The sequence below is a fragment of the Littorina saxatilis genome, linkage group LG12 (assembly GCF_037325665.1).
Source record: "Littorina saxatilis isolate snail1 linkage group LG12, US_GU_Lsax_2.0, whole genome shotgun sequence".
Taxonomy (NCBI): domain Eukaryota; kingdom Metazoa; phylum Mollusca; class Gastropoda; order Littorinimorpha; family Littorinidae; genus Littorina; species Littorina saxatilis.
In genome coordinates, this window is record NC_090256.1 from 42,941,855 (window position 1) to 42,969,013 (window position 27,159).

At 42.4% G+C, this 27,159-nt stretch overlaps 2 protein-coding genes across 2 annotated transcripts in view; one reads left to right on the plus strand and one right to left on the minus strand.

The window, feature by feature from the left end:
• Window positions 1-1,134: 1,134 nt before the first annotated feature.
• LOC138981998 (coiled-coil domain-containing protein 148-like) lies at window positions 1,135-14,863 on the plus strand. Its single transcript, XM_070355199.1, has 14 exons — window positions 1,135-1,257; window positions 1,618-1,711; window positions 3,201-3,433; window positions 4,207-4,358; window positions 5,162-5,340; window positions 6,003-6,198; window positions 6,660-6,807; window positions 7,283-7,489; window positions 7,790-7,930; window positions 8,895-9,013; window positions 9,685-9,802; window positions 11,062-11,112; window positions 12,786-12,878; window positions 13,188-14,863. The coding sequence occupies exons 2-14, from the start codon at window positions 1,660-1,662 to the stop codon at window positions 13,347-13,349; spliced, it is 1,851 nt and encodes a 616-aa protein (XP_070211300.1). The 5' UTR covers window positions 1,135-1,257; window positions 1,618-1,659; the 3' UTR covers window positions 13,350-14,863.
• A 337-nt stretch (window positions 14,864-15,200) lies between these two features.
• Window positions 15,201-27,159, minus strand: part of LOC138981997 (nucleolar complex protein 3 homolog) — a 53,312-nt gene continuing 41,353 nt past the window's right edge. The window contains exons 14-20 of the mRNA XM_070355197.1: window positions 23,198-23,270; window positions 22,632-22,767; window positions 22,185-22,255; window positions 20,194-20,304; window positions 19,382-19,510; window positions 18,890-18,972; window positions 15,201-15,669 (exon numbers count right to left, since the gene is read on the minus strand). Of these exons, the coding sequence (XP_070211298.1) occupies window positions 15,507-15,669; window positions 18,890-18,972; window positions 19,382-19,510; window positions 20,194-20,304; window positions 22,185-22,255; window positions 22,632-22,767; window positions 23,198-23,270 (766 nt within the window). The 3' untranslated portion in view covers window positions 15,201-15,506. The remainder of the gene's footprint in view (window positions 15,670-18,889; window positions 18,973-19,381; window positions 19,511-20,193; window positions 20,305-22,184; window positions 22,256-22,631; window positions 22,768-23,197; window positions 23,271-27,159) is intronic.

The window sequence follows — 27,159 nt, forward strand, 5'->3', positions numbered from 1 at the left end:
CGTTGCGAGCACCATTCTTGTTTGCATATTTTTCACACGGCCTTTTTTTCTCAACGTCCATAACTTATTAACAAGTTATCAAAACCGTATAACCTATGTCCCTCTTTAAATATAAATAAGCTTCAAGAAATACAGGCCGCGAATATCAGCCAATGGCCGAGTGGCTACTGATACGGTCAGAGTGAGATCCGTGCTGGTCAGTACCCGCACAGGGAAGGCATAGGCCTATATCAATGGGGTATTCAAAATCCTTAACTTTTCAACACTAACATGACGTCAACAAATAACGCCACCAAAGTAGCTGAGAGAAAATAGTCGGAAGAATGTATGTAAAAGAGTTTTGATAAACCGTTGTCGGACAGCCATGCATAGGCCGTGTGGTTTCAATCCTTCACATATTCAGTTTCAACTTGTGACATCAAACTATGGCATAACTACAGTGAAACTATAAGTTTTTGGATTAGAAAATGATAAGAAACTAACACAGTGAGACTCAATGACTCCCTTGCGTGCATCTGGTTTCCAAATCAGAAAGTACAGTTTTGGTCATAACTCAATTTGAATCAGTAACAGTTTAGTTTCAACCCCGGGATCTAAGCCGTTTAACTTGACCGGCTGAGATGCAAAACTTGACTGGAACTATGATGGCCCACCGATGCCGCCCATACTGACTAGCCACCGGACCGAGCCAAAGACTTGGTGAACATATAGGGGGGGGCCTACAAGAAATTTAGTAACGCAAATGATGCTGCGGTCGTCGTCACAGTGCCGCCTCAATTGCCCCCCCCCCCTCCCACCCCACCCACACAACCACTGACACACAAAAACACCATCATAACACACTCCGGCGCTCACCCGGTCACACACAAAAATGAAATGACGCACTGATCAGCACAAAGAGCTATAACAAAAACAAAATTAAACCAGCACATTCTAATATCCTCAAGAGTATGTCAATTTTCTTGAAAAACTGAGAAAATAAAACAGACGCAGGCACACACCTTGGGGTACACTGAAACACCTTCCCCGCCCTCTTTTGATATTTTGACGTCATCGCATTTTGTGTACTAAAGTTGTTTTACAATAGATGGCGTTGGTTATGTGAGTTTCGTCACATCCGTGCGAGAGATTGTTTATGTTCGATACAACATGATGGCCGCAGTTTGACAGCAGTACAGAGAGAGAGAAAGAGAGAACAACAAAAGATCGTCCCTAGTGAAAGTAGTCCGACTGAAATGTGAAATTTTTTTTTAACAGGTGTGTGGTTTTATATATGTATTCATGTCTTTTTCAAAGCGCCTGAATTGGGGCAAAACTTTGTCAGCTTCACTCTCTGACTCCGATTCGAGGTTTTGGCATTTGAGACCTTTGCTTTGATCATAGATGTGTATTGATGTGTAACTTGTAACTCCGTTGTAGTGTCAACGAATGTTACACGTGCATCAAAGGAGCCGTAATGATTGTCTGAAATGCTGAACGTGAACGACTAAAACCAGGATAGTTCAGACGGAGGAATGCTAAAAAAAAAAGACCAAGAGTGGTGTTTTTGAAACTGATCAGTTCTGTTTTCCAAATTATTTAGTCTGCATACTTAACATTGGAAACTTTTCTTTTCAGATCTTGCCATTTGTAGCAACTTCCAGTGATCAATCCTCAGCCATGGGTGAGAGGGGTGCGCGAGCATTCACCACCAACATCAGTAATGCATCTGGTGAGTTACAAAGTGTCTCCAGGGGCCACTTTCAGGGTACTAATTGACTCCAAAAACCTCAGAAAACGTCATCTAAAATTACTAAATCCATCTTCAAATTGAAGATTTTGACATGTCTATTACAGTATTAGAAGTCATGCCTGATTCAAGCTATTTGCACCCTTATTTTTGTGTTTAGAGCCGGATTTTGACAAAGTCGATGCATTGATTTCCATGCAAGGGAGGTAACTCTTCTTACTCTACAGCACAAGTATTGATGACGTCATGCACACATGGATACATACACGCGCGCACGCAAATGGATAACTTTCATCAGTGATAAAACAAAAGATTCTCCTTTTTTGTGTCGAAAACCATGCTCAAATCATTAATGAAAACAGCAATGACGCTCACATCGTCTGTTTTCAGTGTTTTCATGCATTTGAGTTTAATTCCTTTGCGAGATACGTAAAAGGTCTATTACTTCCACTCCTTTCGTAAATCCTCACACAAACACGAAAACAATGCCACAAATGGTGTAAGTTGCAGATGTAAGTTATGATTTCAATCAAACATGTCAACAAAACACGATCTAGGGAATAATTTTGTGAATTACTGATGAAGTTTCTGGGTTTTTTTCGGAGGTTTTCAGAGTCAAGTAGTACTGCTGTTTCATGGGCCAGTGACACAGTCAGGAAACTGTAGTTGAACAAGTGAAATGCAATAATTTTACGAAATTTGGTTTCATGCAAATGATTTCAGTCGGGTGACTGCGCCTCTTCGCACTGGGAGTAGCCCGATTATAGTACTTCCCTCCTCAAGCACCACGTACATTCAGACAACCGCAATCGGGGGACGAAGGAATACAGTGGGAATACCGCAAGGAGTCTGAAGCAGTCAGTGGGAATACCGCAAGCCCATGAAACCGGCTCATGCTCTCTGAATACTCTTGATGAAGATAAGATAAATATTCCATTGCAGAACTTATTGCTAGCTAAAGTTTAGTCACTTATTCATATTACCCATTGCTCTCTCTCTGTCTGTCTCTCTCTGTTTCTCTCTCTCTCTCTCTGTTTCTCTCTCTCTCTTTCTCTCTCTATCTCTTTAACTCTTATACACACTCTTTCTCTCTCACTCATGCACACTCTCTTTTTCATCCTTTGTCTTTGTTATCTTGTCAAGTACTGAAACATAAAGTCTTGTCTTATTGTTCACTACTGTGTGATATCCTTGGTTTCTCCTATTTGTTTCTTACACTTCTGTAAGCCTCTTTGTTTCTCTCCTGTATCTGTCTGGTTTTGTGCACAGGCAGTTTGTTTTCTTCTCCAAACACCCGCTTCCAATGTTTGACCTCAGCTAAAGGACATTTTACCAAGCATGTTTAATTTGTATCTGTTTTGTTTTGTGCACAGACGGTTTATATTCTTCACCAAACACCCTCTTCCCATTCTTTTTGTTTGCCCTCAGCTAACGGACATTTAACAAAGCATGTTGAATTAATTAATTGCAGACCCCTTGATTAACCGCATGTTGGAAGGATTCGGCAGCAACAAGTACAAGCCAGTGGACTATGGACGTCTCAAGGCTCTGGCGTCAGAGAAGAAATTTGCTTCGCTCAAGACGCAGATGAAGATGAAAAAGATCGAGAAGATTTCCAAGGCCAACAAAGAAAGCAGCATCCTGAAGCAACATCAGTTAGTCTGGCAGAAAGAGTTCCTCAGGCTTCAGCATCTGCGTCGCAAAGTGAGTTTAGTTTGCGTGGTTAGAGTTCGGTGTATGTGTGTTTGTGCTCACCTGTTGGGCATACTTGTGTGCAATGTTTCTTTTGGATGCCTGTGTATCACTATTTTGTTTTGGGCTCGTGTCAGAGTGTGTGATCATGTTTGTCCTTAGTGTGTGGGGTGTGTACATGTGTGTTTGATGGCCCTCGCGGGTTAGGGGGAGTCCCATATTGGTTGGGACGAGAAAGAATTTACCCGATGCTCCCCAGCATGTCGTAAGAGGCGACTAACAGATTTTGTTTCTCCTTTTACCCTTGTTAAGTGTTTCTTGTATAGAATATAGTCAATATTTGTAAAGATGTTAGTCAAGCAGTATGTAAGAAATGTTAAGTCCTTTGTACTGGAAACTTGCATTCTCCCAGTAAGGTAATATATTGTACTACGTTGCAAGCCCCTGGAGTAAATTTTTCATTAGTGCTTTTGTGAACAAGAAACAGTTGACAAGTGGCTCTATCCCATCTCCCCCCTTCCCTCCGTCGCGATATAACCTTGAACGGTTGAAAACGACGTTAAACACCAAATAAAAAAAGAAAAAGAAAGTGTGTTTGATGATCTGTGTTTTATCCTCTCTTGTCTAATACAAAGAGCTGTTGTTTTGAATTTTGAGCAATATTTTATCAAATGGTTTTGTTTATTGAAGAACTGTGTCTTTTCCAAACAAATTCTTCCAGGTTTTCTAATGATGTAGAATAAAGCCCTGTGCTCTCTTTTCTGATGACATCATTTTTTGTTCAGTACCAGTCAGAAGTGGAGTCTCACGTTCGTCACAATGCAGAGAGCGAGGTTTGCGGACAGATCTACCGTGACTTTGAGTATCAGGAAACTAGCCTGTCCTCCACCTTTGAAGCTTTTAAGCAGGATACTGCTGACCCTGTTTGCACTCTCAGGTAAGCCGGTATCGCCTTGTATTTTTTTAACTCGCAAAGAGTAGGTATTTACCCTCATTGCTGTAAAACAAAAAAAATCATAACACTCCCTCTGTAATGCTTATATTCAATGTTCTGCAGATCTTTGCACATTTTCCTGGGACCGTCCCTTTCAATATCAAGGTGTCGGGTTTAGTTGAAAACTCAGTCATTGACCTGGGGTCAGAAGGTCAGTGTCTGTAAACAAGGGCAGGCACCTGGTTTTAGCTGAAAATATTAGTCATTGACCCGGGGTCACAATCCCAGTGCCTTTTTATTTAGAAGGGTGGGCAGCTGGTAAATTACAGTGGGTGTGATAAGAGCAGGGAAGGTGTCAAGTGACTGATCTCACAGCACATTCCCGGGAACAAACAAATTGCACTCTGTTCTTCCTTTGGCTTGCACCCAATACATTGGAAATGCCCATTGTGTAGACTTTTCTCACTTTTACCTAGAAAGTGGGGGTTGAGCCCACAATATCAAGATCTAGATCAGCACTTTTCAGGAAGTGAACGGGAACGTGTTCGGGGTAACGTCATCAAAACTAGTTTCTATGTCAAGCGTTTGCCAAGATCTGCAGTGTTGGTGGGAACAAAACAACGTATGCATTTGGAACAATGGAGAAAAAAGTGAGTCACGGGTGACACAATATCTACACGTACCCGTACAGGTCTTTGCTACACGTTCGATCATCTTGAACACGGTAGTATAGCCATAAAGGAAGAGTTCAATCTGAAAGCCACACAAATCACTGCCAAACTTGAAATGTCTTTCTTTCAATTCAGGGATGATTTGCGTTACTGGCTGATGGAGAACCGAGAGGATCTGAAGATGGGCGACCCAGAGGTGATCGAGAAACACACAGAGATCCGCGACACGGTTGACTCGGTCAAGGCACAGCAGGCAGGCGTGTTGGAGAAACTGCGCCACGAGCAGAACTGTCTGGAACAAGAACTGGACAGTGGTCAGTATAGAGACTCAGTGCGACGAGTGATAAGGCTTGGGTGAAGTTGTGGTGGTTGTAGAGGTGGTGGTTGTTAACATGAATGTTGATTTGGTTACTGTTTCTGTGTGTTGGGGGGGGGGGGGGGGGGGGGGACTCTCATTTCAAGACCTTGCTTTTTTGAGTTGTCTGTTCAGAACCTCTGTAAATTAACCTCTCTTTGAGTAATCAGGAGAGTCTTAGGAATTAGCAGCGTTAGGCTGTAGACACAAAACTTAATGTTGGGGTTATCTTGGATGTTTTTGTAGCTAGAGCTTTAAAACTTAGCACACTTCTAGGGTTTGATGATCTCCCGACATGACCCCAGTTTGGTTGACCCTCGTCAAATGTTCGGGTCACAGCGGGGTCATGTTTGGTTTATAAAAACTTGACATTGATGATTTCTCTGATGTTTTTGAAGCCAAAGCCTCCACATTTCACACACTTGTAGGTATTGATGATCTTAAGACATATGACACAAAGTTGTAAAGGGAAATGACGAAGGGGTGTTGTATAAAGCATTTGCTTTTCTTGTTTCTCCTTTTTCATACGTTCTTTCTTTCTTTTTTTTTATGTAAATAAATCATTGACTTGGGTGGATAAAAGTGTTACATGCAAACACAGTATTTATTGTCGTTTTTCAGAAGAGCTGAGGTCGATGTGTCCCCCATCACTGGAGAAACATGCTGCAGTCCACACTGGGATCCCCACCGAGGCCATCGATCTGGACTGCCTGGATCTCACCCTCAAATCCATAGTGCTGCAAGAGTTCCTCATCCTGGATGAAAAATACCAGGCTCGAATCAACGACCTCATGATGAGGCATGCACTGGCGCTTGAGTGAGTTAGCTCTTCTGGATGTATACTAAGTGTTCTTTGAGCTCTTGTGGCAGTGGAACCTCCTTTTAAGACCTAAACAAAGCTGAGAAAATCAGGTCTTAAAAAGGAGGGAATCTTAGAATGGAGGGAATCTTAAAATGAAGGTTATGAATCAAAAGTCTGAGAAAATAGGGTCTTAAAAGAGAGGGTGTCTTACATTTTTTTTAAAAAGGGGGGTTCTTCTGTATTGTTGTAAATGAAGTTACTTCCTGGGCCTGCTGTGCTGAATGCTGTGAAGTAGGAAGACAATTACTGAAGAGGGAGAAAAGCAAAAAATAGAGAGACATTAAAGGGATTGGCTTTTTCCAGCAGACTTAGACTGAGAAAAAGTATGTTGTGCGCTAGAATACTTAATAGGCCAAAGTGCAAGGGTCAAGTCTGTGTTTTTGTTTACCCTTGTGCTTCATGTTTCGTCTTTTCAGACTGGACGAATGTGGGGAATGGGATTCAGACGATCATTTTACGTTTGTGGCAATCCATGACCAGTATCCACGGGAGCTGCCCAATCGTCGCACTCTACTCTTCGACAGACTCAAGCGCCATCTGCCAGCCATGTCGCGCACTGAACTTGTAGGTGATATTCTAGATCCAAGCTCATTCTCTTCTTTTGTGTTTTTGCTGCTATAGTTATAACTCTCTTGAATGCTTCAATATTCTGACAAGAGGACAGTTTTCAAGCATGTAACCATGTTCCTTAAAAGCGGTCATTCGGTCAACGTGGTGGGTGTCCAGACTCAAAATCTATATACAGTCAAATCTGCCCTGGCTACCACCTCTCCTTACCAGCCACCTGTCCATTATGACTGAAATACTTCATACTGTTGCAGCTGAAATACCTCTACAAGTTTCTTTCGCTTTCTTCCAGTCCCTGTTTACTTTTCTGTAAAATGTCTTATATTTTATCAGATGGGAAGTGACAGATAACTGAAAACATGATTAATTTTGACATGTAGTCTCTATGAAAATATGAATTAATTTTTGACGTGCAATCTCTGTGAATATCAGATTGATTTTGATATGTAATGTGATTGATGTTGCCGTGCAGTCTGACCACGAGGACTGGTGGATGGACTTCAAGTACCTAAAGGAGCGCATCAAGGGTGTGCACAACGACTGGGCTCGTGACCGCCGCGAGCTGATGACCAAGGTCAAGCTGACCTTCCAGGAGGCGACCTTGACCCACCAGCTAGACGAGCTGCGGACAGAGAACGTCCAGCGCCAGAGACAGTTGTGTCAGGCTCTCTATCAGAAGGTGTGTGTTGTAATGGTGATCATTGTTAGGCCAAGAATACAAAATCTAACAAATTTTTCCTCCTTACTCGGCGTAAATCTTCTATCATACACAGAGTGATAGTCTAAATGTATAAATTTGTTGTTGCTGCTACAATATGCTTCCTTCAATCAAAGTGATCAAAGGGGATTTGGGGCTTTTATATGAAAAAGCAATGTTGCGAAATTAAATCTGAGAATGACATTGTAGGCTAACCAAGAGAAGTGTCACTGAAAAGAACTGTAAATTGTGATGGTCTATCGTTTTCATTGCCGTGTCAAGGTGCGTGAGTGGCGCGAGAAGAAGGTGGAGGCCATGCAGATGGAGGCGGAGCTGGAGGCGCAGCACAGAAAGAACATGGCGCAGAGGATGAAGGCCGAGGAAGAGCTGGAAAAGAAGAGGAGACTGAAGGAAAAAGAGAAGGTTGGTTGGAGTACTTTATTCATTCAGCAAAAGAGCAGTGTGTGTGTGTGTGTGATTTAAGTGCTTGGTGACATTTTCATTGCAGACCAACATTTCATAGTAATAGACTGTATTGCAGTGGGTCCCCTCACACTGCGGGATAGAGGGGAACGAACAAGCGGATAAAATGCCAAACTGGGTGCGGAGGACGAACAAGAAGAAAACCCAGTGAGCTCCACAGAGATGAAAACCATCATAAAGTCTCTGCTTAAACCCCCCCCCCCCCCCCCCCCAACGCATGACAGCTACCACCAACTGTCAAGACCTGAACAGGTAGTCATTTTTCGCCTGAGAACAGGGCACAACAGAATGCAACAACACCTGCACAAAAAACTGCGAGCCGTGCCCTCCCCCATGTGTCCTTGTGGAGACGCAGAGCAGGCTGCAGCCCACATCGTGCAGGACTGCAGGAATCTCCAGCCCCTGAGGAGAGAGATCTGGACCAGGCCGGTGCCCCTTCATGAGAAGCTGCATGGACCTGTGGAGGCTCTTCATAAGACCACCAGCTTCATTACCAGAGCTGGACTCCAAGTTTAGCATTGGCGAACGACAAGAAGAAGAAGATAGTAATAGACGAACTCCGGAAATAAATCTGTCTGATTTATATGGGTTGCGAAAGAGCGAATACTCTTGCTTTAATTGAGGCAAGCTTTCGCTTTTGCTCCTTATCCACAATTTTAGACATACCCCTCTCTAGTGTCTATTTTGTGATGTGAGAAATCAGTTTTTAAAATGGAGGGAATTTAAAAATGGAGGTAGACTTACAGAGTCAGAGATTATATGAACAGAAAATTTGAAAAAGCAACGGGGGAAGTCTTAAATTTGGGGGGAGGGGGGGGATCCTTAAGAAAGGGGGTTCCACTGTACTAAAATGCTGCCTGCAGAATGACTGACCCCTAAGAGACACGTGTGGCTGTGTGCACAGATCCAGGAGTTCCAGGCAGAGAAACAGCGCCATCAGGAGCAGGAGGAGGCAGAGCTCAGGGAGCGTCTGGAGGCCCTGAAGTCAGATCTGGCCGAACAGGCTGTCTACGACCAGGAAAGGTGGGTCACACACTTGTACATAGGTGGTTTGACGCGTTGGTCATCATTTACTTGGGCTTTTTTTAGTAGTGGAGTGCATTTGACTCAGGAGTTGAGTGCATTTGCCTCCCCTGAATATATTATTCTGGGGAAATCAAAATTCAAATGCACTCCACTACTCAAAAAAGGCCCAACTGAAGCAGTTGTATTATGTAAAATTGTGATGAGTAGACAAGGACTCTTTTGGCATGTGTTGAAGACTTCGCTTTTATAGAGTGCTGGATAAATGAATCAATGCAGAGTTCAATTTTCAAAAGAAAGATGAGTGTTCTTCACAAGAAAAATCTCTGGAAATAAAACTGGCATTAAGTTTGTACCACTTAACACGGAGTAAAGTTGACAGTCTGTAGAACAAAAAACAAAAAACCTGGAGATATACAGTAGTGAATCAGTCAGGAAGAAACAGTCATCTTTTTGTCCGGACTTTTTTTAATGTTTTAATAGTTTCAAGGGAAAATAGTTATGTTTACGTTAGTAGAATATCGGGATGATTACGATACCTGAGTGTGTAGTTGAGTTTGTGAGAGTTTTGATCCCGAACTTGCACACAACACCAAAGGGAACAGCGGAGTCCTAACCAAGCAGAGAACATTCTTTGATAAATAGTGATTGTTTTGATCCACTCACCACAGAATACACTATCGTCACGATCAACTGCAGGAGAAGCTGGAGGTGAAGCGTCAGGAGGAGGAGAAGAAGATGGAGGAAGAGGAGGAGAGGGAACAACGCCTGGAGGCTCTCAGGGAACAGGTCAGTTCACACAACCATGCATTTCTTCCCTTGTGTGTATTGTTCTGTCTGGAGACAGTACAATGGATTCCCTCCCTTTTAAGACCTTTAAAAATGTTAGAAAACCGGGTCTTAAAAAGGAGAGAGTCTTAAAATGGAGGTAAATTTACAGAGGTTATCAACAGAACATCTGAAAAATCAAGGTCTTAAAAGGGGGGAAGTCTTAAATTGGGGGGTCTTAAAAGGGGGGTTCCACTGTATCATGCAACTTTACAGAGCAGTCATGATAGATGTTTTCCTGAAATAACTCTGTCAGGATTGTCAGCGGTCTGGAAGAGTAAAAAAAAAAGCCCCTTTACCTCGGACAAGCTTTTCACAACATCCAGAGCGTGTTCCACGCTTCCGATCCGCTTTACTCCTGCAATCAGGACGAACAACTAACTCTGATGTGAAAGCTTGTCCAAGGTAAAGGTGCTTTTACTCTTCCAGACCGCTGAAAACCCTGAAAGAATTCTTTTCGAAAAGTAAAAGTGATCATGCAGTGCTTTGTGCGGGTGTTTTCTGCAGTTTGTCAGCAACTTTGCTTTAAAATGATTTCCGATAATGTGCCTGGGTGTGTTTTAGGATGCCTTCTGAAGCAAATGTGAGGTTACTCACATGTATAAATATGTTGTGTCAACTTCAAAAGAGAAAATACACTCTGTATAAAGTTTGGTGAAGGCTGGTTTCCATGAGAGATTATGTGCATGTTACTGATAAGTTTTTGTCATATAATTTTTGACTCACATGCGAAGCAAAAGTGAGTCTATGTACTCACCCGAGTCGTCCGTCCGGCCGGCCGTCCGGCCGTAAGTTACATCAGCAGCAATACAACAATGGAATATACAAGGTATCTAGATTGATGAAACATGTTTGTAAATACAGTGGAACCCCATTTTAAGACCTCAAACAATCTGAGAAAATCAGGTCTTAGAAGGGAGGGAGTCTTAAAATGGGGGTCATTTTACAGAGGTTATAAATAGAAAGTCTGAGAAAACAAGGTCTTAAAAATGAGGGAGTCTTAGATTGGGGGTCATTTTACAGAGGTTATAAATAGAAAGTCTGAGAAAACAAGGTCTTAAAAATGAGGGAGTCTTAGATTGGGGGTCATTTTACAGAGGTTATAAATAGAAAGTCTGAGAAAACAAGGTCTTAAAAATGAGGGAGTCTTAGATTGGGGGTCTTAATAAAGGGGGGTTCCAGTGTACAAGGCAATAAACATACTTTTTGTGTGTTGGTAGGTACGGGTGGTAGCAGACAGCGACCCAGCCAGAACCATGCAGGAGACAAAGGTACAGTGACTGGACTTTCCTTTTTACCTACGTTCTTCTTCTTCTTCTTCTTGTCGATCACTTACCTACGTTCATATTCTACATTTCTGTGCTGCCTCTTACTTCTTCGTTCATGAGCTGAAACTCCCACGTTCCCTCATGTTTTTGCACAAGTGGGTTTTTACGTGTATGACTGTTTTTACCCGCCATTCAGGCAGCCATACGCAGCTTTCGGGGGAAGCATGCTGGGTATTTTCGTGTTTCTATAACCCACCGAACTCTGACATAGATAACAGGATCTTTTCCGTGCACACTTGGTCTTGTGCTTGCATGTACACACAAAGGGGGATAAGTCACTAGCAGGTCTGCACAGAAGTTGACCTGGGAGATCAGAAAAAAATCACCACCCTTAACCCACAGGCAGTTGCGGCTGGGATATGAACTCACCACCTTCTGATCAAGAGGCCAATGTTTTGTCCACTAGGCCACTGCACCCGTCTGCTTCCTCTTACAATATCTCTTTTCTGTTTTATTTCATCTGAATGTGAAGAAATAGAAATTTGTGGCATTGTACATGCCTGTTATAGAGATATAGGTTGCAGTCACTTTGGTTTCATCGAAGTAAGAATATGAGAAATGCCTCGTACTCTTTTATTACAGTACATACAGCATGTTTGCAATCTGAAGCAGTTAAGGCAGCTTAGAGAAGTGCTTGTTGTGCCAACATTTCACTTATCTTTAAGAAGAGCATGGCTTTGTGCAATTGTAACAAAATTAACTCAGTTAAACAAGGACACGTCCTGTTAGTGATGCTTGTTTGTGAAATGTTCTTTCTGATAAACAAAGGGAAGCGCTCTAAATGCATACGACATGGGTGATGGAGTCAGTGAGAGTTATGCAGAACCAGTCTCCTGGCACCTGAGAAAATAACAAGCATTGGAATGAACAAGCGACTTTCATCCTCAAACAAGAAGAGCAAACGCTCGATCGAGTCACTTTCGCAGTTCTGAATATTATATGAGGCATCAGATGGACAGGAAGAAATTGCTATTCACAACACAATGAGTCACGTTCACATAAAATTTGAGCCCGGTCACTTTTATAGTTTCCGAGAAAAGCCCAACGTTAAGTTGTGTGTTGCCGAACAGAAAAGGCTAGTTATCTCCCTTGTTTTTCTGATAACGTTCGTAAAAGGCTACAGATGTAAATACTTTGATGTAAAGAATAATCCTACAAAGTTTCAATCACATCCGATGAACTTTGTCAAAGATATAAAATGTCTAATTTTTCCTTTGACGCTGACCTGTGACCTTGAAAAAGGTCAAAGGTCAACGAAACCATCGTTAAAGTGTAGAGGTCATTGGAGGTCACGACTAAACAAAATATGAGCCCGATCGCTTTGATAGTTTCCGAGAAAAGTCCAACGTTAAGGTGGTGTCTACGGCCGGCCGGCCGGCCGGCCGGCCGGACAGACTAACACTGACCGATTACATAGAGTCACTTTTTCTCAAGTGACTCTAAAAGGATGATTGCTGCAAGCTCATATGCTCATTCTCCAAGGCACTCTAACTAACACTTACGTACACAGTCATACACAAGAACCAGCTTTTATTCCTGACCAAACATAGTCCTTAGATCTAAAAAATGTCTTTCTGTTTGATATGATTGGTATGTTGCTCCTCTGTTGCTTGCAGGCCTGGCACGCTCATCACACGGAGGATGAAGATCATGAATACATCAACATCCAGAAACCTCTCTTTGACATGCACAGCTTTACATCCAAACAGGTAAGAACAATGTTTAAAAACACAGATTGGGGGAGGATTTATGGGCTTCATGGCCTACTGACAGAGAAAAGGGATACAAACAGAGCAAACAGATCCCTCAATCAAGGTTGATAACAAGAGTTGTAGGTTATTGGTATGTTCAATTATTGACAAACCAAAATGTTACATTTTGTTAACATTTTGTTTAGTTTTGTCAAAAGTTAAATGTTCCAATAACCTACAATTCTTGTTTTTTTATTCTGAATTTTAGAACGTTAGCAGTCGATCTGGTTTTGGATTTCAAGGTTGATAACTTCGTTCTTATTACAGATCACATCGGACCCTCGCATGCGTCTGGAGAACAAATTACGCGAGGCCGGTCTGCACAACAGCGAGTACGCTCGCTCCATTCTCTCCACCGTCAAACCGCTCCAGGCTCCCAGGAAAGACATGTTGTCCACACTTCAGCTCAAAGACGTCGCCCCCAAGTGAGCAAAAAAGAATCCAGACCTGCTTACCCCAAAATTTGACAAGGGTAATGGTCAAGTAAAAAAAATAGTAACCTGATGACCGAAATAGTAACCCAGTGGTTACAAATGACAAGATTAGCAACACACACCTAATTTGAAGCACATTTGAAAATAGCAGTCTGACTCAAATGGAGTTGGGTTTTTTCCCCAAAATCCTAAAAAATAGTAATAAATCACTCCAAAATAGTATTGGTAAACAGGTCTGACTGAATCGCAATGAAGCGAAACCAGAGCAGCCATAGTGAAATGAAATAACAGATGTGGAAGGAGCAGTGAATACTGGGACGGGGCGGTGTGAGAGCACACCGAGACAAGGAACAGCAAAACAAAACCACAAAAATAACAAAAGAACACAAAGGAACAAAGGGACTTAGGGATCTAAAGCTAGAGGACAAGCAAAGGGGAGAGCTATGTGGAACCATGCAGTCTTCTAGCACCGTAGACAATAAGATGTATTGTATGAACAAGGGAATTGTACACTTTTTTGGGTTGCCTAAGAGGCCAGGAAATTGGCAGGCATGAGATCATGAAATTGTAAAAAGAAAAAAAGAGAAAAAAAGAAAGAAAAATAAAAAACTGAAAGCATGCCTTGCTGGAAAAGTTGATACAAAATTGCATAATCTGACGATCTAGAAAGCTTTGAAAATGTCAGCAAATCTGCCAATTGCCAAAAAAATGTCAAGCCTGGTTGGCTCCTCACAACTCGCACTTGCGTTTTACGTTTGCCTTTGATATTGAGAATGCTTAATTCCCTTTGTTCTTTAATCTCACAAGCAAGCCTGGAACAGAGGAAATAGATATACTGGCAGTAATGAAGTGGAGTTAGACAAGGCTCCATGCATAATGATTTGCAATGCAAAAAAACTCACAACCCTGCACCAAATGTGGTTGTTGATGCATGTATAATGGACCGAGTTGTGGTGCTGATTCAAGTATTTTATTTTGTTTCTGTGTGTAATCAAAATTACTGATGAACACCAATATTTTTGCTTTTAAGTGTGTTTGACGTTGGTGTTTTCTGTTATTTTGTGGTGCAAAAGAATTTTTTTAGCTCCACTGTTTGAAATATTGGAAGACCCACTTAAAAAGTCACAGATTTTGTCTGACAGTGTAAGTTAAACGTCGTTATAGGGATGAAATGTATGCGAGTGTGTGAAAACTTGCTCATGTATTTGTATGAGTGTATAAGAAGTGCGTGTGAGTGAGTGAGTGCGTGCGTGCATATGTGCGTAGTTAATATTGGGTCTGAGTGCATCAGTGTTGTATGAGCAAGTGTCTGAAACAAGAAATGCAATATTACTTCACTGCTGATGTGTCCATACCAATTTTGTACTGTGCTCAACAAAACATTCCGTCCGCAGATAGAATGCACAGGTACAAACTATGTACAGTGTAAAGCATTATGTTTACAGTATTCTTTGTATCTTGTATTTATTGAGAAAGCACAAGTCAATCATTAAATGTTTTGAAGTGATAGTGTTCATCGTTTTGTGTTAATTTCTTGAGTTGCAACCTTGTTACTTGTAGATAACACTGCATCTAGAACTAACCATGCGCATCAAAAAGCACCTGTCGGTCTTTCTTGAAGTTATCACAGACATATTACACTTAATAGTCATACTATCATACTGTAGTTTGACATTTTAAATGCTTTGCATCTTTCTAAATTTTGTCATTTAAGCTTGAAAAGCAAGCATATAAATTCTTGTGCGCTTTCCATCATTGCTTTTCTATTCCTTGAATACCACACTAAATACAGTCAACCTTCAACCGTTTTCAAACACACACAAAATGAAGTCAAGAACCCCAATAATATGTTTGAGGTCATTATTTATTCTGCCACAGCAAATGAATACTTCCCCAAAAAGAATTTCACAGGCAAAGTCACTATCCCTCCTCAAGCAAATGCTCGAATTCATTCTTTTTCCACATACATGTTTGCATACAGTTTTCCCACAATACTTCTCGCCCATTCTTCCATGTTAAAACCATCATGTTGCTAAATCATCATTCGTGCCATGCTGACATTTTACACAGAGTTGCCAAGATTATTAATACATGCAGAAATACTTCTTTCATGGACTAGCAGCAAGACTCTCACAAAATCAGCTTCCAACATTCACTCATTGAAAAACTGTGGGTATTTTGTGCGCAGTTCTTCTTCAAAGTGTTGTGAGCGGAAACCGCTTGTTGCTGCCTTCGTCTTCTTGTTGGCCTTGCTGGGAAGATTCGATGGAAAGTAGTCCTGTTTCTTCAGGTATTGATACAGTTCAGAGGGTTCCCTGCACACAATCATAAAAATGTTCACAATCCTAACAGCAGTTTCAGACCCTTACATTACTAACAGTGGAACCCCCCTTTTCAGACACACACACCCCCCCCCCCCCCCTTTAACTCATTTTCTCCCAGGTACACAGGATATATCCCTACCCACTCATATGGCTCTATCTGACCTGGTACGGATATATTCGTACGCACAGTCACTTCAGTGGCTTCCCGTAACGTCGATCTAACGCCTGCATTCCATCGTGTTGATACACAGTTCTACACAGTTACTACAATTCTGAGTGACCTGCTGCAGCACAGCTGGTCTCGGCTAAGAAAAACTTGGTCAACATAGGTGCGGTAGAAAGGGTTATATATAAGACTTTCTCCCTTGTAAGACCTTGCTTTATCAACTTTTCTGTACAAAATCTCTGTCAATTTACTTCCATTTTAAGACTACCTCCTTTATCAATTTTTCTGTACAAAATCTCTGTCAATTTACTTCCATTTTAAGACTACCTCCTTTATCAACTTTTCTGTACAAAATCTCTGTCAATTTACTTCCATTTTAAGACTACCTCCTTTATCAACTTTTCTGTAACAAAATCTCTGTCAATTTACTTCCATTTTAAGACTACCTCCTTTATCAACTTTTCTGTACAAAATCTCTGTCAATTTACTTCCATTTTAAGACTACCTCCTTTATCAACTTTTCTGTACAAAATCTCTGTCAATTTACTTCCATTTTAAGACCTGATTTTCTCAGATTTGGGAGGTGCTAAAGGGGGGTTCCATCGTAGGGTCCATTCACATTGAATGAAAATAACTTCGCCTGTGTGCGGGAAGCCATAACTGAACTTCTTCTTCTTCTTCTGCGTTTGTGGGCTGAAACTCCCACGTACACTCGTATTTTTTTGCACGAGTGGAATTTTAGGTATGACAGTTTTTTACCCCGCCATTTAGGCAGCCATACGCCATTTTCGGAGGAAGCATGCTGGGTATTTTCATGTTTCTATAACCCACCGAACTCTGACATGGATAACAGGATCTTTTTCGTGCGCACTTGGTCATGTGCTTGCGTGTACACACGGGGGGAGTCTGCACACAAAGTTGACTCTGAGAAATAAATCTCTCGCCGAACGTGGGGACGAACTCACGCTGACAGCGGCCAACTGGATACAAATCCAGCGCGCTACCGACTGAGCTACATCTCCGCCCATAACTGAACTAATTAGGCCAACGTGCACAAATCAATACTTGCATTGTTCAAGTTAAACTGACCGACAGCGACCATTACCAGTTCTGTCCATTTGGATCATGTTCACCACCATACACTCTTCAAAAAAGTTAAGGATCACTTTTTTACAAGCACGCCACACAAAACGGACAAGACCGAATTCTTTCATTTTTTTAAAATTATATAATTGAACAACCAAGGAGTAATGACAAAGCAAAGATCAAACGCGGCAGCGACAATTTAGCTAGAGTGTGTCAAACGTGACAACCCTCGAAAATAGAATTCACAACAATGTGAATCAGTGTCAATAACGCGTGTGCCCTCCGTTGTGTGCCAGGCATTCAACACATCGTTGGCGCATGGAGTGGATCAGGTTGCATATGAATGCTCTGGGAACTCCATTCCACTCCTGCTGGAGCCATTGCAGCAGTTGACCCAGATTGGCAGGAGGAGGGTGATGTTGCTGTACCCGACGACAAAGCTCGTCCCACATGTGCTCTATGGGGTTCAGGTACGGGCTGTTGGCTGGCCACAACATCCTGTTGACCCTGGCCTGCTGGATGAAGGTGTTTACAGCTGCAGAGCGATGGGGAAGTGCATTGTCATCCTGAAGAATCGCACGAGGGCCGATCGCTTGAAGGCCTGGAACGACCAGGGGTTGCAGGATCTCATTCTGGTAGCGGACACCGGTCAAGTTGCCCACTACATGGTACAGAGGTGTCCTTAGACGTGTGCTGATCCCTCCCCAGACCATCACAGAGCCTCCGCCAAAACGCTGTCGTTCCAGAACAGCGCCTTCTGCGAAGCGCTCTCCGCGACGCCTCCACACTCGTATGCGACCATCAGCAGGTTCCAAGCAAAAGCGGGACTCATCTGTAAACAACACCTGAGCCCACTACTGACGTTGCCACCTCACATGTTGAGTGCACCAGGCTCGGCGAGCTGCTCGGTGATTAGCAGTCAGGGTTGTTCCTCGAACTAGACGCCTTGCACGCAAGCCAAAGTTGTGTAAGCGGTTTCGGATCGTCTGACCACTAACAACAGTGTTGGTGGTAGCTTGTAGGCGTTGCCTAATAATGTTTGCCGTAGCCATTCTGTGTTGCATGGCCTGCCTCAGAATGAAGCGATCCTCTCTTTGTGTGGTGACTCTGGGCCGACCAGAACGTTGTTGCTCCTGCACTCTTCCAGTTGCGTGGAATCTCTGTTTTAGTCTGATGATGACAAGAGGGAGCCACTGCAAGCCTCTGGGCCACTTGCCTGGCAGCAACACCGTCTTGTAGCCATCCTATTGCCCTTCCTCTATCCAAATCGCTCAGTTTTCTTAGTGGGGGCATGTTGCTACTGTGCATAATTGTGTCAGCGTGTCAACCTTTAAACACAAGCTGGTGAGCGATGTTCATAGCCAGGACCCTGTTGTAGCACGTGCATCACAACCTTTTGCCCTGGCATGCGTTCCGCAAATTTCATGGGGCTATAAAAAACACCATTTTTCTTCCAAAATGCAGAAGCTTTTGAGAAGTCCCACAAAGGGAAATAACTCTGCCTGCCAAACAAAATTCTAGGTCAAGGCTCATTGTTCATTTGTTAATTCAAACACATTAATCTTTTAATCATTATGTCGATGTTTAATTTTTTGGCAATGTTTTATAATTAGATCCGTTTTTTTCAACCGATCCTTAACTTTTTTTTTGAAGAGTGTACATCTGTCCAGGTTTCTACACCCCCATTAAACCAGCCTTCCAGTTGGACACACACACAAAAACAACAGCCTTCCTGTTTCCCGTGCAGAGTGGGAATTTCACATTAAACTAATTTTGTTGCTAAATTCGTTCAGCAAAACATCCCCACTCTGCCCAAAATGCAAGAACACATTGAGTTTTGGTATGTGTCCACGAGGATGGATGCTTTTTCCCCAATGTAAAAGCCTGGACAGATCTGTAAATGCTGACATGATGGGTGACACAAGAACAATGGTATCTTTAAATAAAAGAAAAGCTTACTTTTTGGACAGCTCTCCTTTGTCTGATGTACTCTTATGCAGCAGGGCTGTTGCAAGGCGCTTCACGTGTGGGTGATAATGTCTCTGCAAGAGCAAAGATATTTTTAATGAGAAAACAAACAATGGTAATACGGCTCTTTGCAAAGTTTACTTCAGAAACAAAATATCTGTAGGGTAGGTGTATGAGTGGCCACACGCACGCACACACACACACACACTGACTGACTATTTGAGTGTAACATCCTCTTAGACTAGTTGGTCTGTATTGGGACAGGTATTGGTAATACCCTGAGGATATTGTGTGATATTTTGACTCGAACAAGCCCACTGCGACTGTCTTCTTCAACATGCCTCAATTAGGCTTTTCTCCTCAAAATATCGAGGTACGATCATAATAATAAGAGATGATGTATGCATGTCACACATGCACAGACACACACAAACACATAAACACACACATATCACACTGACACACAAAAAGAGAATCACATACCCTGAGAGAGTGCAATTCCCAAAGAACAGCACTGTTGGCATGACAATGCTCTGGCTCCTGCAGGTACGGCATGTAGACACCGCTTCCTTCCACCTCCTGGTCATACAAAATGTCTGTGTACGGGAAGATCTGCAAGCACAATAAAATGCACACATAAACAAAGTACAATGTACAGGGAAAACAAAATATTGTCACATGATTCTATTGAAGATCTGTATGCACACATGAAAATAGCTACAACTTGTACCAGTTTTCAAGGTAATCAGCAGAACATAAGCCAACCATTCTGCACAGGTGAGACTGTCTCTGTCTCCCTAAATAGTTTTGTGTGAGGTTCACCGTCTCACCGAGTAAATCTGTTTACGCTTCTTTTGGTATGTGGCGTCACTTCCACGGGGCTATATCTGGGAATAGCCAGTGAGTTTAAGCTGTAAGTATGCAAAGCGTCCTCACCAATCTACACTAATTGTTATCTTTGACCACACACACAAGCTCTGAGGCCAAGTGTTGTCATCATTCATCACTTGTGTGTAAGTACACACCACCAACAGCTACTGGGGTGGAGAAGACCTGTTTGGCTGCATGCTGTGTGGAAAAGAAAATAGAATTGCTACGTACATTTTCTCTTTGATGTTACATGTACTGTGATGCAAAAAAATGTGGCTTCTGACTAAAGTGTCAGCAAACTCAACTGAGATTGGTTAGGTGGCAGAGGTGGAGACAGCTGATGCAGCACTCGTCAGTGCAGTGCTCCTACGACCCTGGCGGGTTACGAGATCAGTGAATATGTTCCATTACAAAGTTTGACTCACAGAAACAAGGCAGCGAGCGACGGCAATATACCCGGCGGCACCCTCGGGCAGCTGGTGCAGGGCCATGGAGCTCAGTCGCTTGGTGAACGCCAACACACGCTGCTGTGTCACCTGAAACACCACACGAAACACTCTGTAACCAAGATTCACTTCTGGAGTATGTCACTTTATCTTCATAGTTCAAATACAGAATAAGCCATTCTTTTTTTACCTTGTGACAGCTCCAAAAACATGACTTACTTCAACACACATCAATACCATTTTACTTTATAATGGACTCACTCAGGTCTAAACTTAGAAACATCTGCCGTAATCAGTGTACAAAACAACTCTAATGATATATGATACCAACACATGCACAGCCTCGCGGTGACCTTACGATTCATTTTCTACTGCTGATATATTGAATTCACTAAGGCAAACTTCGTCCTCAGAATTATTTGTCACTTCTCTGGGAGACATACACAAGAAATGAGAGAAACTGAACTTTTACCAGGGTAAGCATAGTTTAGCATCTTAGCTCTCAAACTGAAGTTAATGCTATATATATAATGTGAGTTGGAGTAAGAATATGTAATTTAATCTCTCTTACTTGGTACATGTTACTATACAGTGGAGTCCAGCTATAACGAACCTGCGTATAACGAAATCCCTCTTTTAACAAACTGCCATTGATTTCCCGGCAGACAGCCTTCTATTTCTTACTTGTTACTTTCCGGTTACATCAATCCTTTTGAACTCATTTGCATAACGAACCCCTCTTTTAACAAACACGTTTTCATCGCCCCAGAGCCGTTTTGTCTCTGAAAGTCACAAGGCTACAACGAACTGATGTCAATAATTGTCTCCAAAGACAAAAATACACAAAAATACACAAACATAAGTGCACATCGCGTGACTGAGCGAACTCTGAACAAACTAACAGCGGGAGGTGCACGGAACAGATCAAACCAAAACCGAAAGTTGTGGTGACGTCATGACATTTTGCGATGTACGTCAGCGAAGCTCGTGCACATGTGGTCTGTCTTGCTAAAAACAATGGCTGGCGAACATGGTTTCGAAATCTGGAACTGTTTTTTTGTTTTCTCCGATACGTGACCGAGTGACGCGATATAGAACCACGCGTTCGTTTGAATCAATACTCTCCTCAGGCAGTGAAGTCTCCTAAATTGCTCAACACTGTGGACAGTCCGGAGTGCAGTTATGTCCCAAGAATGAGCGAGTCATTCTTTCTTTATTTGGTGTTTAACGTCGTTTTCAACCACGAAGGTTATATCGCGACGGGGAAAGGGGGGGAGATGGGATAGAGCCACTTGTCAATTGTTTCTTGTTCACAAAAGCACTAATCAAAAAATTGCTCCAGGGGCTTGCAACGTAGTACAATATATTACCTTACTGGGAGAATGCAAGTTTCCAGTACAAAGGACTTAACATTTCTTACATACTGCTTGACTAAAATCTTTACAAACATTGACTATATTCTATACAAGAAACACTTAACAAGGGTAAAAGGAGAAACAGAATCCGTTAGTCACCTCTTACGACATGCTGGGGAGCATCGGGTAAATTCTTCCCCCTAACCCGCGGGGGGGTATGAGCGAGTCAAAGTTTTATCGTGAAAACTGACGCTTTTCATGCACCTCCCGCTGTTAGTTTGCCTCTCTCTATGGATTATATTATGAAGCTGTTGAAAACATGCAGAGATTGTACTCTTCAAGGAAAGATCGATGGGACGATCATTTGAAGGTGATTGGGAAAACTTGTCTTGAGGCCATTTAGGGTTGAAAACTACAGCGAATTACTGATATAACGAACTAAAATGTATCTCCCTTGAGATTCGTTGTACCCGGACTCCACTGTAGTATGAACAAGAGAATGGTAAATCAGTCCACTTTTTCCAGCAGATGAGCATAAGCCTGAGTTCAGTGTCAATGCAAAACAAAATTTATCAACAGGAATGTGGGCGCTAGGCTCATGAAAGGTATTGTTACCTGCTTTTTGCGTTTGATGATGGCAGTATCCACACAGTCAACGACAATCCCAGCATCTTCCGGTGACATACCTGCAATTAATCAATCAACCAGTATAGTCAGTCAATCAATCCATCGACTAGTTTAGTCAATCAATCCATCAATCAATCAATGAGTTATGTGAACAAAAAAAGTGATAGGGCAGCCAGCGTTTGTGGATTCACTTCAACTTTCATGTATTACTTCTATTATAAAGTAGAAACAAATGTGTTATGCAGACTGAAGAGGACCCCCCCCCCCCCCCCCCAACAAAAAGTTCCTTGTATCCTATACTACAACCGATCCTTCTTTTTCTTCCCATCCCTAGAACTGACTTTTGACCCTCTAAAAAATGTGTCTATTAAAAAGGCCCAAACTGCGATTTTTAAGGCCTTGTCATTGGACATTTTTTTTTTTTTTGTGCCTTACCAGCATGAATGGCGAGCATGGCACTGTAGAGGTGCGTGTAGAACTTCATGGGGTCGATGTTGAGTGCTGCCCCCTGCCCGCTCAGAATACGAAACGCTGTCTGCACACAGCGAAGTGTCTCCACCTGTGTCAGCTCCTGACCAAACAAAAAGAAAACAAATTCTACACGACAAGAAGACTTTCTCAGTGAACAGATGCAACTTACTTAAAGTCTCACATTTGGCTCGTTACAGTGGAAGGTTACAGAGCACCACTGAGTGACATCAGTGACACAAGATATAAGACTACAGAGCTACATCTGCTGACCCCACATACCAAGCGGCGTTGACCTTTAAGTATCGACATGGCGGCTCTAAAGAGGATGGCGACTTTCGCACGTGCCACAGGAATGGACGCCTGAAGAAGCAAACACTGAGGAAGAACATCATTCTCAGGTCATAAAGTGCATGTGACCTTATAAGCTGTGCAAGAGTGGTAAAGGCACTTTGAGTTGTCTGTGTTTGTAGTACATGTACTTTACTTCCTGATGTTCAAATGCTGTTGATGTTTGACAGTGTTCTTCTTACCCCAGATCCAATCAGTTTGTTGAAGACAGCATACAGATCTTGGAAGAAATCCACACTTATCAGATGGGTGAACCTGAAATGGAAAACATTTTCACTCAAGACTTTATACACTTTTACATGCATTCTTTTTACATGCATACAGTCAGCTCCACTGGGTGGGGTTGAGCATATGCTACCTGGCTAAATAGGCAAAAAGTTACAACCATGACAATGTCAGCGTCACTCTTGTAGCCTGGAACAGCCAGCTCACAAGAGTCAGTGTGTGTTCTGAGTGTTCTGCATGCTTTACATTCAAATATATGACTGTAACAACAGACAGCAGGGGTACGCGAAAGTACCCAACCCTGTGGGAACCAAGCACATTCTCCGACTGGTTTAAACAGAGGTTTGTTTTTTATTTCAACCAATCCGAATTAGTGTTTGGGTCCCAACCAGTTGCTCACTTTCTCAAGCACACCATCCCTGGAGTAAAAGGCAGTGTTGATTGACTTATTAAACCAAAGAGACAAATGAAACCGTTCACTGACTTTTAAAGTGCATGTTTAGTTGATGACAATTTTTGAAATTGATATAGTACAGTAAAAAAACACAACCCAATATTAACAGCTATTGTGTTTTCATCGTAGCAATAGGGTCCGATATTTAGACTCGAACAAGTATAATGCGACTCGTCTTCAACTCGTCGGCATTATACTTGTCTCGTCTAAATATCGGACCCTATTGCTACGCTGAAAATACAATAGCGATTATCTAGCTGTTCTGACCTTGATTTGTTGTTCCAAACTTACAAAATGACAGTACACCGTGCGCCGTGCGTTGAAGGAAAAGGAATGAGTGTCACCGGTATACATCCTGCGCATGCGCAGTACACCGGCAGGGGAGATAACCACCACGGACCATGCCTTATATGGCATGTGGTTTTTGTTTTAGAGTTATCTCCCCATGTTACCATGTAAGAGTGCTTCAATGTCTTAGCAACCAAACGAAGTTATTGCTATCTATGTGAGTTGGGTAAGAATATGTAATTTAATGACAGTTTTTGCGTCGATGCGTTGATCTCAGGTTTTGATAGCAGATGCCATTTCTTATGCGTATTAGTTTTGCGCAGGCGCCACACTGACTTTGGAAAAAAACTCGATTTGACAACACAGCTGTTAAACAGCTTTTTATTAGTTCATTCGTATATGTCACAACCCGAGTTTTAGAGATGCAGAAGAAGCTAAAACAGGATTTTGTACATGGACGAAATGTAATTGTTATATGTTTGAGTGTATATAATAATTGTGCTATTTGCAACACAAATTATTGGAGTCCAAACATTATTGTGGAATGTATGCGTGTCGGATGTGAGGTGCGTTATACCTGTAACATCGCATATGTTGCAAGGTTGTGTCCGAATCGTGGAACGGGATATAGTCACCCGGTAACGCGCGGTGTACAAACTAGGTCAAGCTGCAGAAAACAAAAGTTTGTTAATATGTGTTGGGCACAGTAGTGCAATATAAATAATGTACATCTCATTTAGTAAGGTAATATAATGTAATGCATAAATTATATTATAGCGTATCTATAGGCTAAGTAGCAAGTAAAGGAATTAATATAGTTCCGGGTCAGCGGTGTACGAATACACGTTGGCACCCCGTCAACGAAATAGGCGCGGTTTTGGGTTAGTACTACCCGTGAGTGACAACGGTACGGTCGCAGACGTATTGGCGGGCGCGAGTACTCCATCACCCGGCGGTTTTACGGTGAGCGTTGTCATTGACTTGGCGGGTGAACTATTGTTTTCTTATTGTTGTGGCTGGGTAGATGTCGTTGTCTGATGTTTGTTTTGTTTGTGCTTACGTTGGTATAGTTGTAATATTGTAGGACACGGTGAATGTGAGACATTGTATATATCCGTGGGAATGTGCACGGGAAAGATAAGGATGACATTGACTGGTTCGTTACAACATATTCGTATAGAGTGCCTCGGGATATATATATTAACGCATGTCGGGAAGTTATATATAGTGAACGTACAGTGGAATAATATGTGTGTAATTATTTGCATATAACTATTAAATATCGTTCACATGGAAAATCACATATTATCCAAGATGGCGGCTGACATCCCGACAACTTTAGTATACTTATAGTATTGATCATGTTGTGTTATATCTTCATATTATAGTGGGTAATAATATGCAGGGATGAATCATACCTGTGCAGGGATACAGGTGTTGCGACATGCAATCGTGGTCATGTAATGTAATGTAGAGTTGGATACCACAATCTAACATTTAGTGTACGTTGTTCGGTTATTTGTAACATATCACATGGCGCATATGGTCATGATAAAGACAGTAAGTTTATATGTTGAAGCAAACTATAAATATATATTGTAAAACCTCGTTTTATAGCTAATGCATTAAATAATTATCCTTTTCCATACATGGTTGCCTGGTGTAATATTCGATCTTGATGTCCATCGGTATTATGCGCTAAAAGGTTGCATTACCGATGAGCACTAACACAACCATCGATACACGCCAGGTAGCTAGGGATGGGGTCGTTCAGTATTAACTTGCTGTTTTATTATATGCAGTTGGCCGGAGGGAACAAAGGAGGAGGGACGTATGTTTACGTGAAGACTGGACAGTGGGAACGCTGTCGGAAGGTGAATGCGGTTCACGGTGACGCATGAAGAGCGACGACGGGCTGCACGGGTAACACGCTGACACACATTTAAGCTACTACACCAGTGGCTGTGTCCAGCACCAGCGATGCTACACGACACCTGGGCGACGTGGCGACGTGGGGTCACTCCGACAAGAAGGTTCCAACACAGATTGTACGCAGGACCACCAGAAGACGGCAAGAGGAAGGGGTTTGGTCAGCTCTACATGTCTAGGAATCTGGAGACAGCTCAGTAGAATGGAGCTGGGAACGACGAGCTTAGGCAGTCGGGGACCTTTCTAGTGGGTCAGAATCAGAACAGCTGCGGCATTCTGAGGAGGGAAGGACAAGGGCGCCTTGACGGGCATTGTGTATCCCTGAAAAGCTAAGTACCCTGTCGCTGTTATAGTATGTGTCTGTGTTCGTGTGATTGGGTGATGCAACATTATTGAGCGCCGGAGACGAATAGACTATAGAACAGGGGACTCCAGAATAATTTTATGTGAATTCATGTGTTGTCAATGTTGTAGTATTTGTATGGCGTACGCGTTAATTGTGTGGATGTTATGTGTATAAATCGAAAATTTTTAATTAAATTTTCATTTGATTAATATACTTACCCGAGTCACATATTAGCATTGACGCAGTCGAGATGCTAGGTTGACTGAAAAAACGCTATCCCGTCTATAGTATAAGGGAAGCAACCCAAGCAAAAAAAAAAGTAGCAAGCTTGCTACCCTGGGTTGCCTCCCGTAGCGTGCATCACGCCACAGATCTCGTACCCAATACGAGACACCCTCATTCGACTTCTAGAATACAAAGAAACTAAAAGCGGGGAAGGTGGGAGGGAATTACCTATGTGACTCGGGTAAGTATATTAATCAAATGAAAATTTAATTAAAAATGTTCGATTAAATTACATATTCTTACTCCGAGTCACATATTAGCAGATAACTCCAACAAGGTGGTGGGTAAGATCAAAAAGTTCAAACTCACTCTAAAGTTCTGGAGAGACAAAAGCCAGCTGCCGCCAAGGAAGGAATGGGCCGAGACCCATCCTGACAGAGGGCAGCAATGTCTGCAGAACCTGATAAGACAAAATCCTAGCGCCAGAAGCTGTGCGCAGGACATCATCCAAACCCCATAGGCCAAAAAGGCCAAGGAGGAGGCCCAGGCCCTGGAAATGAGCTCGGGCCGAGCCGAGGGAAAGATAGCATAAGCTATGACAAGGCGGAGGGAAAGAAAATCCCTTGCCAAGAAACTGGCCCACTGCCAAAAGTCAGGAAAGGATCCCGTGAGAAAGC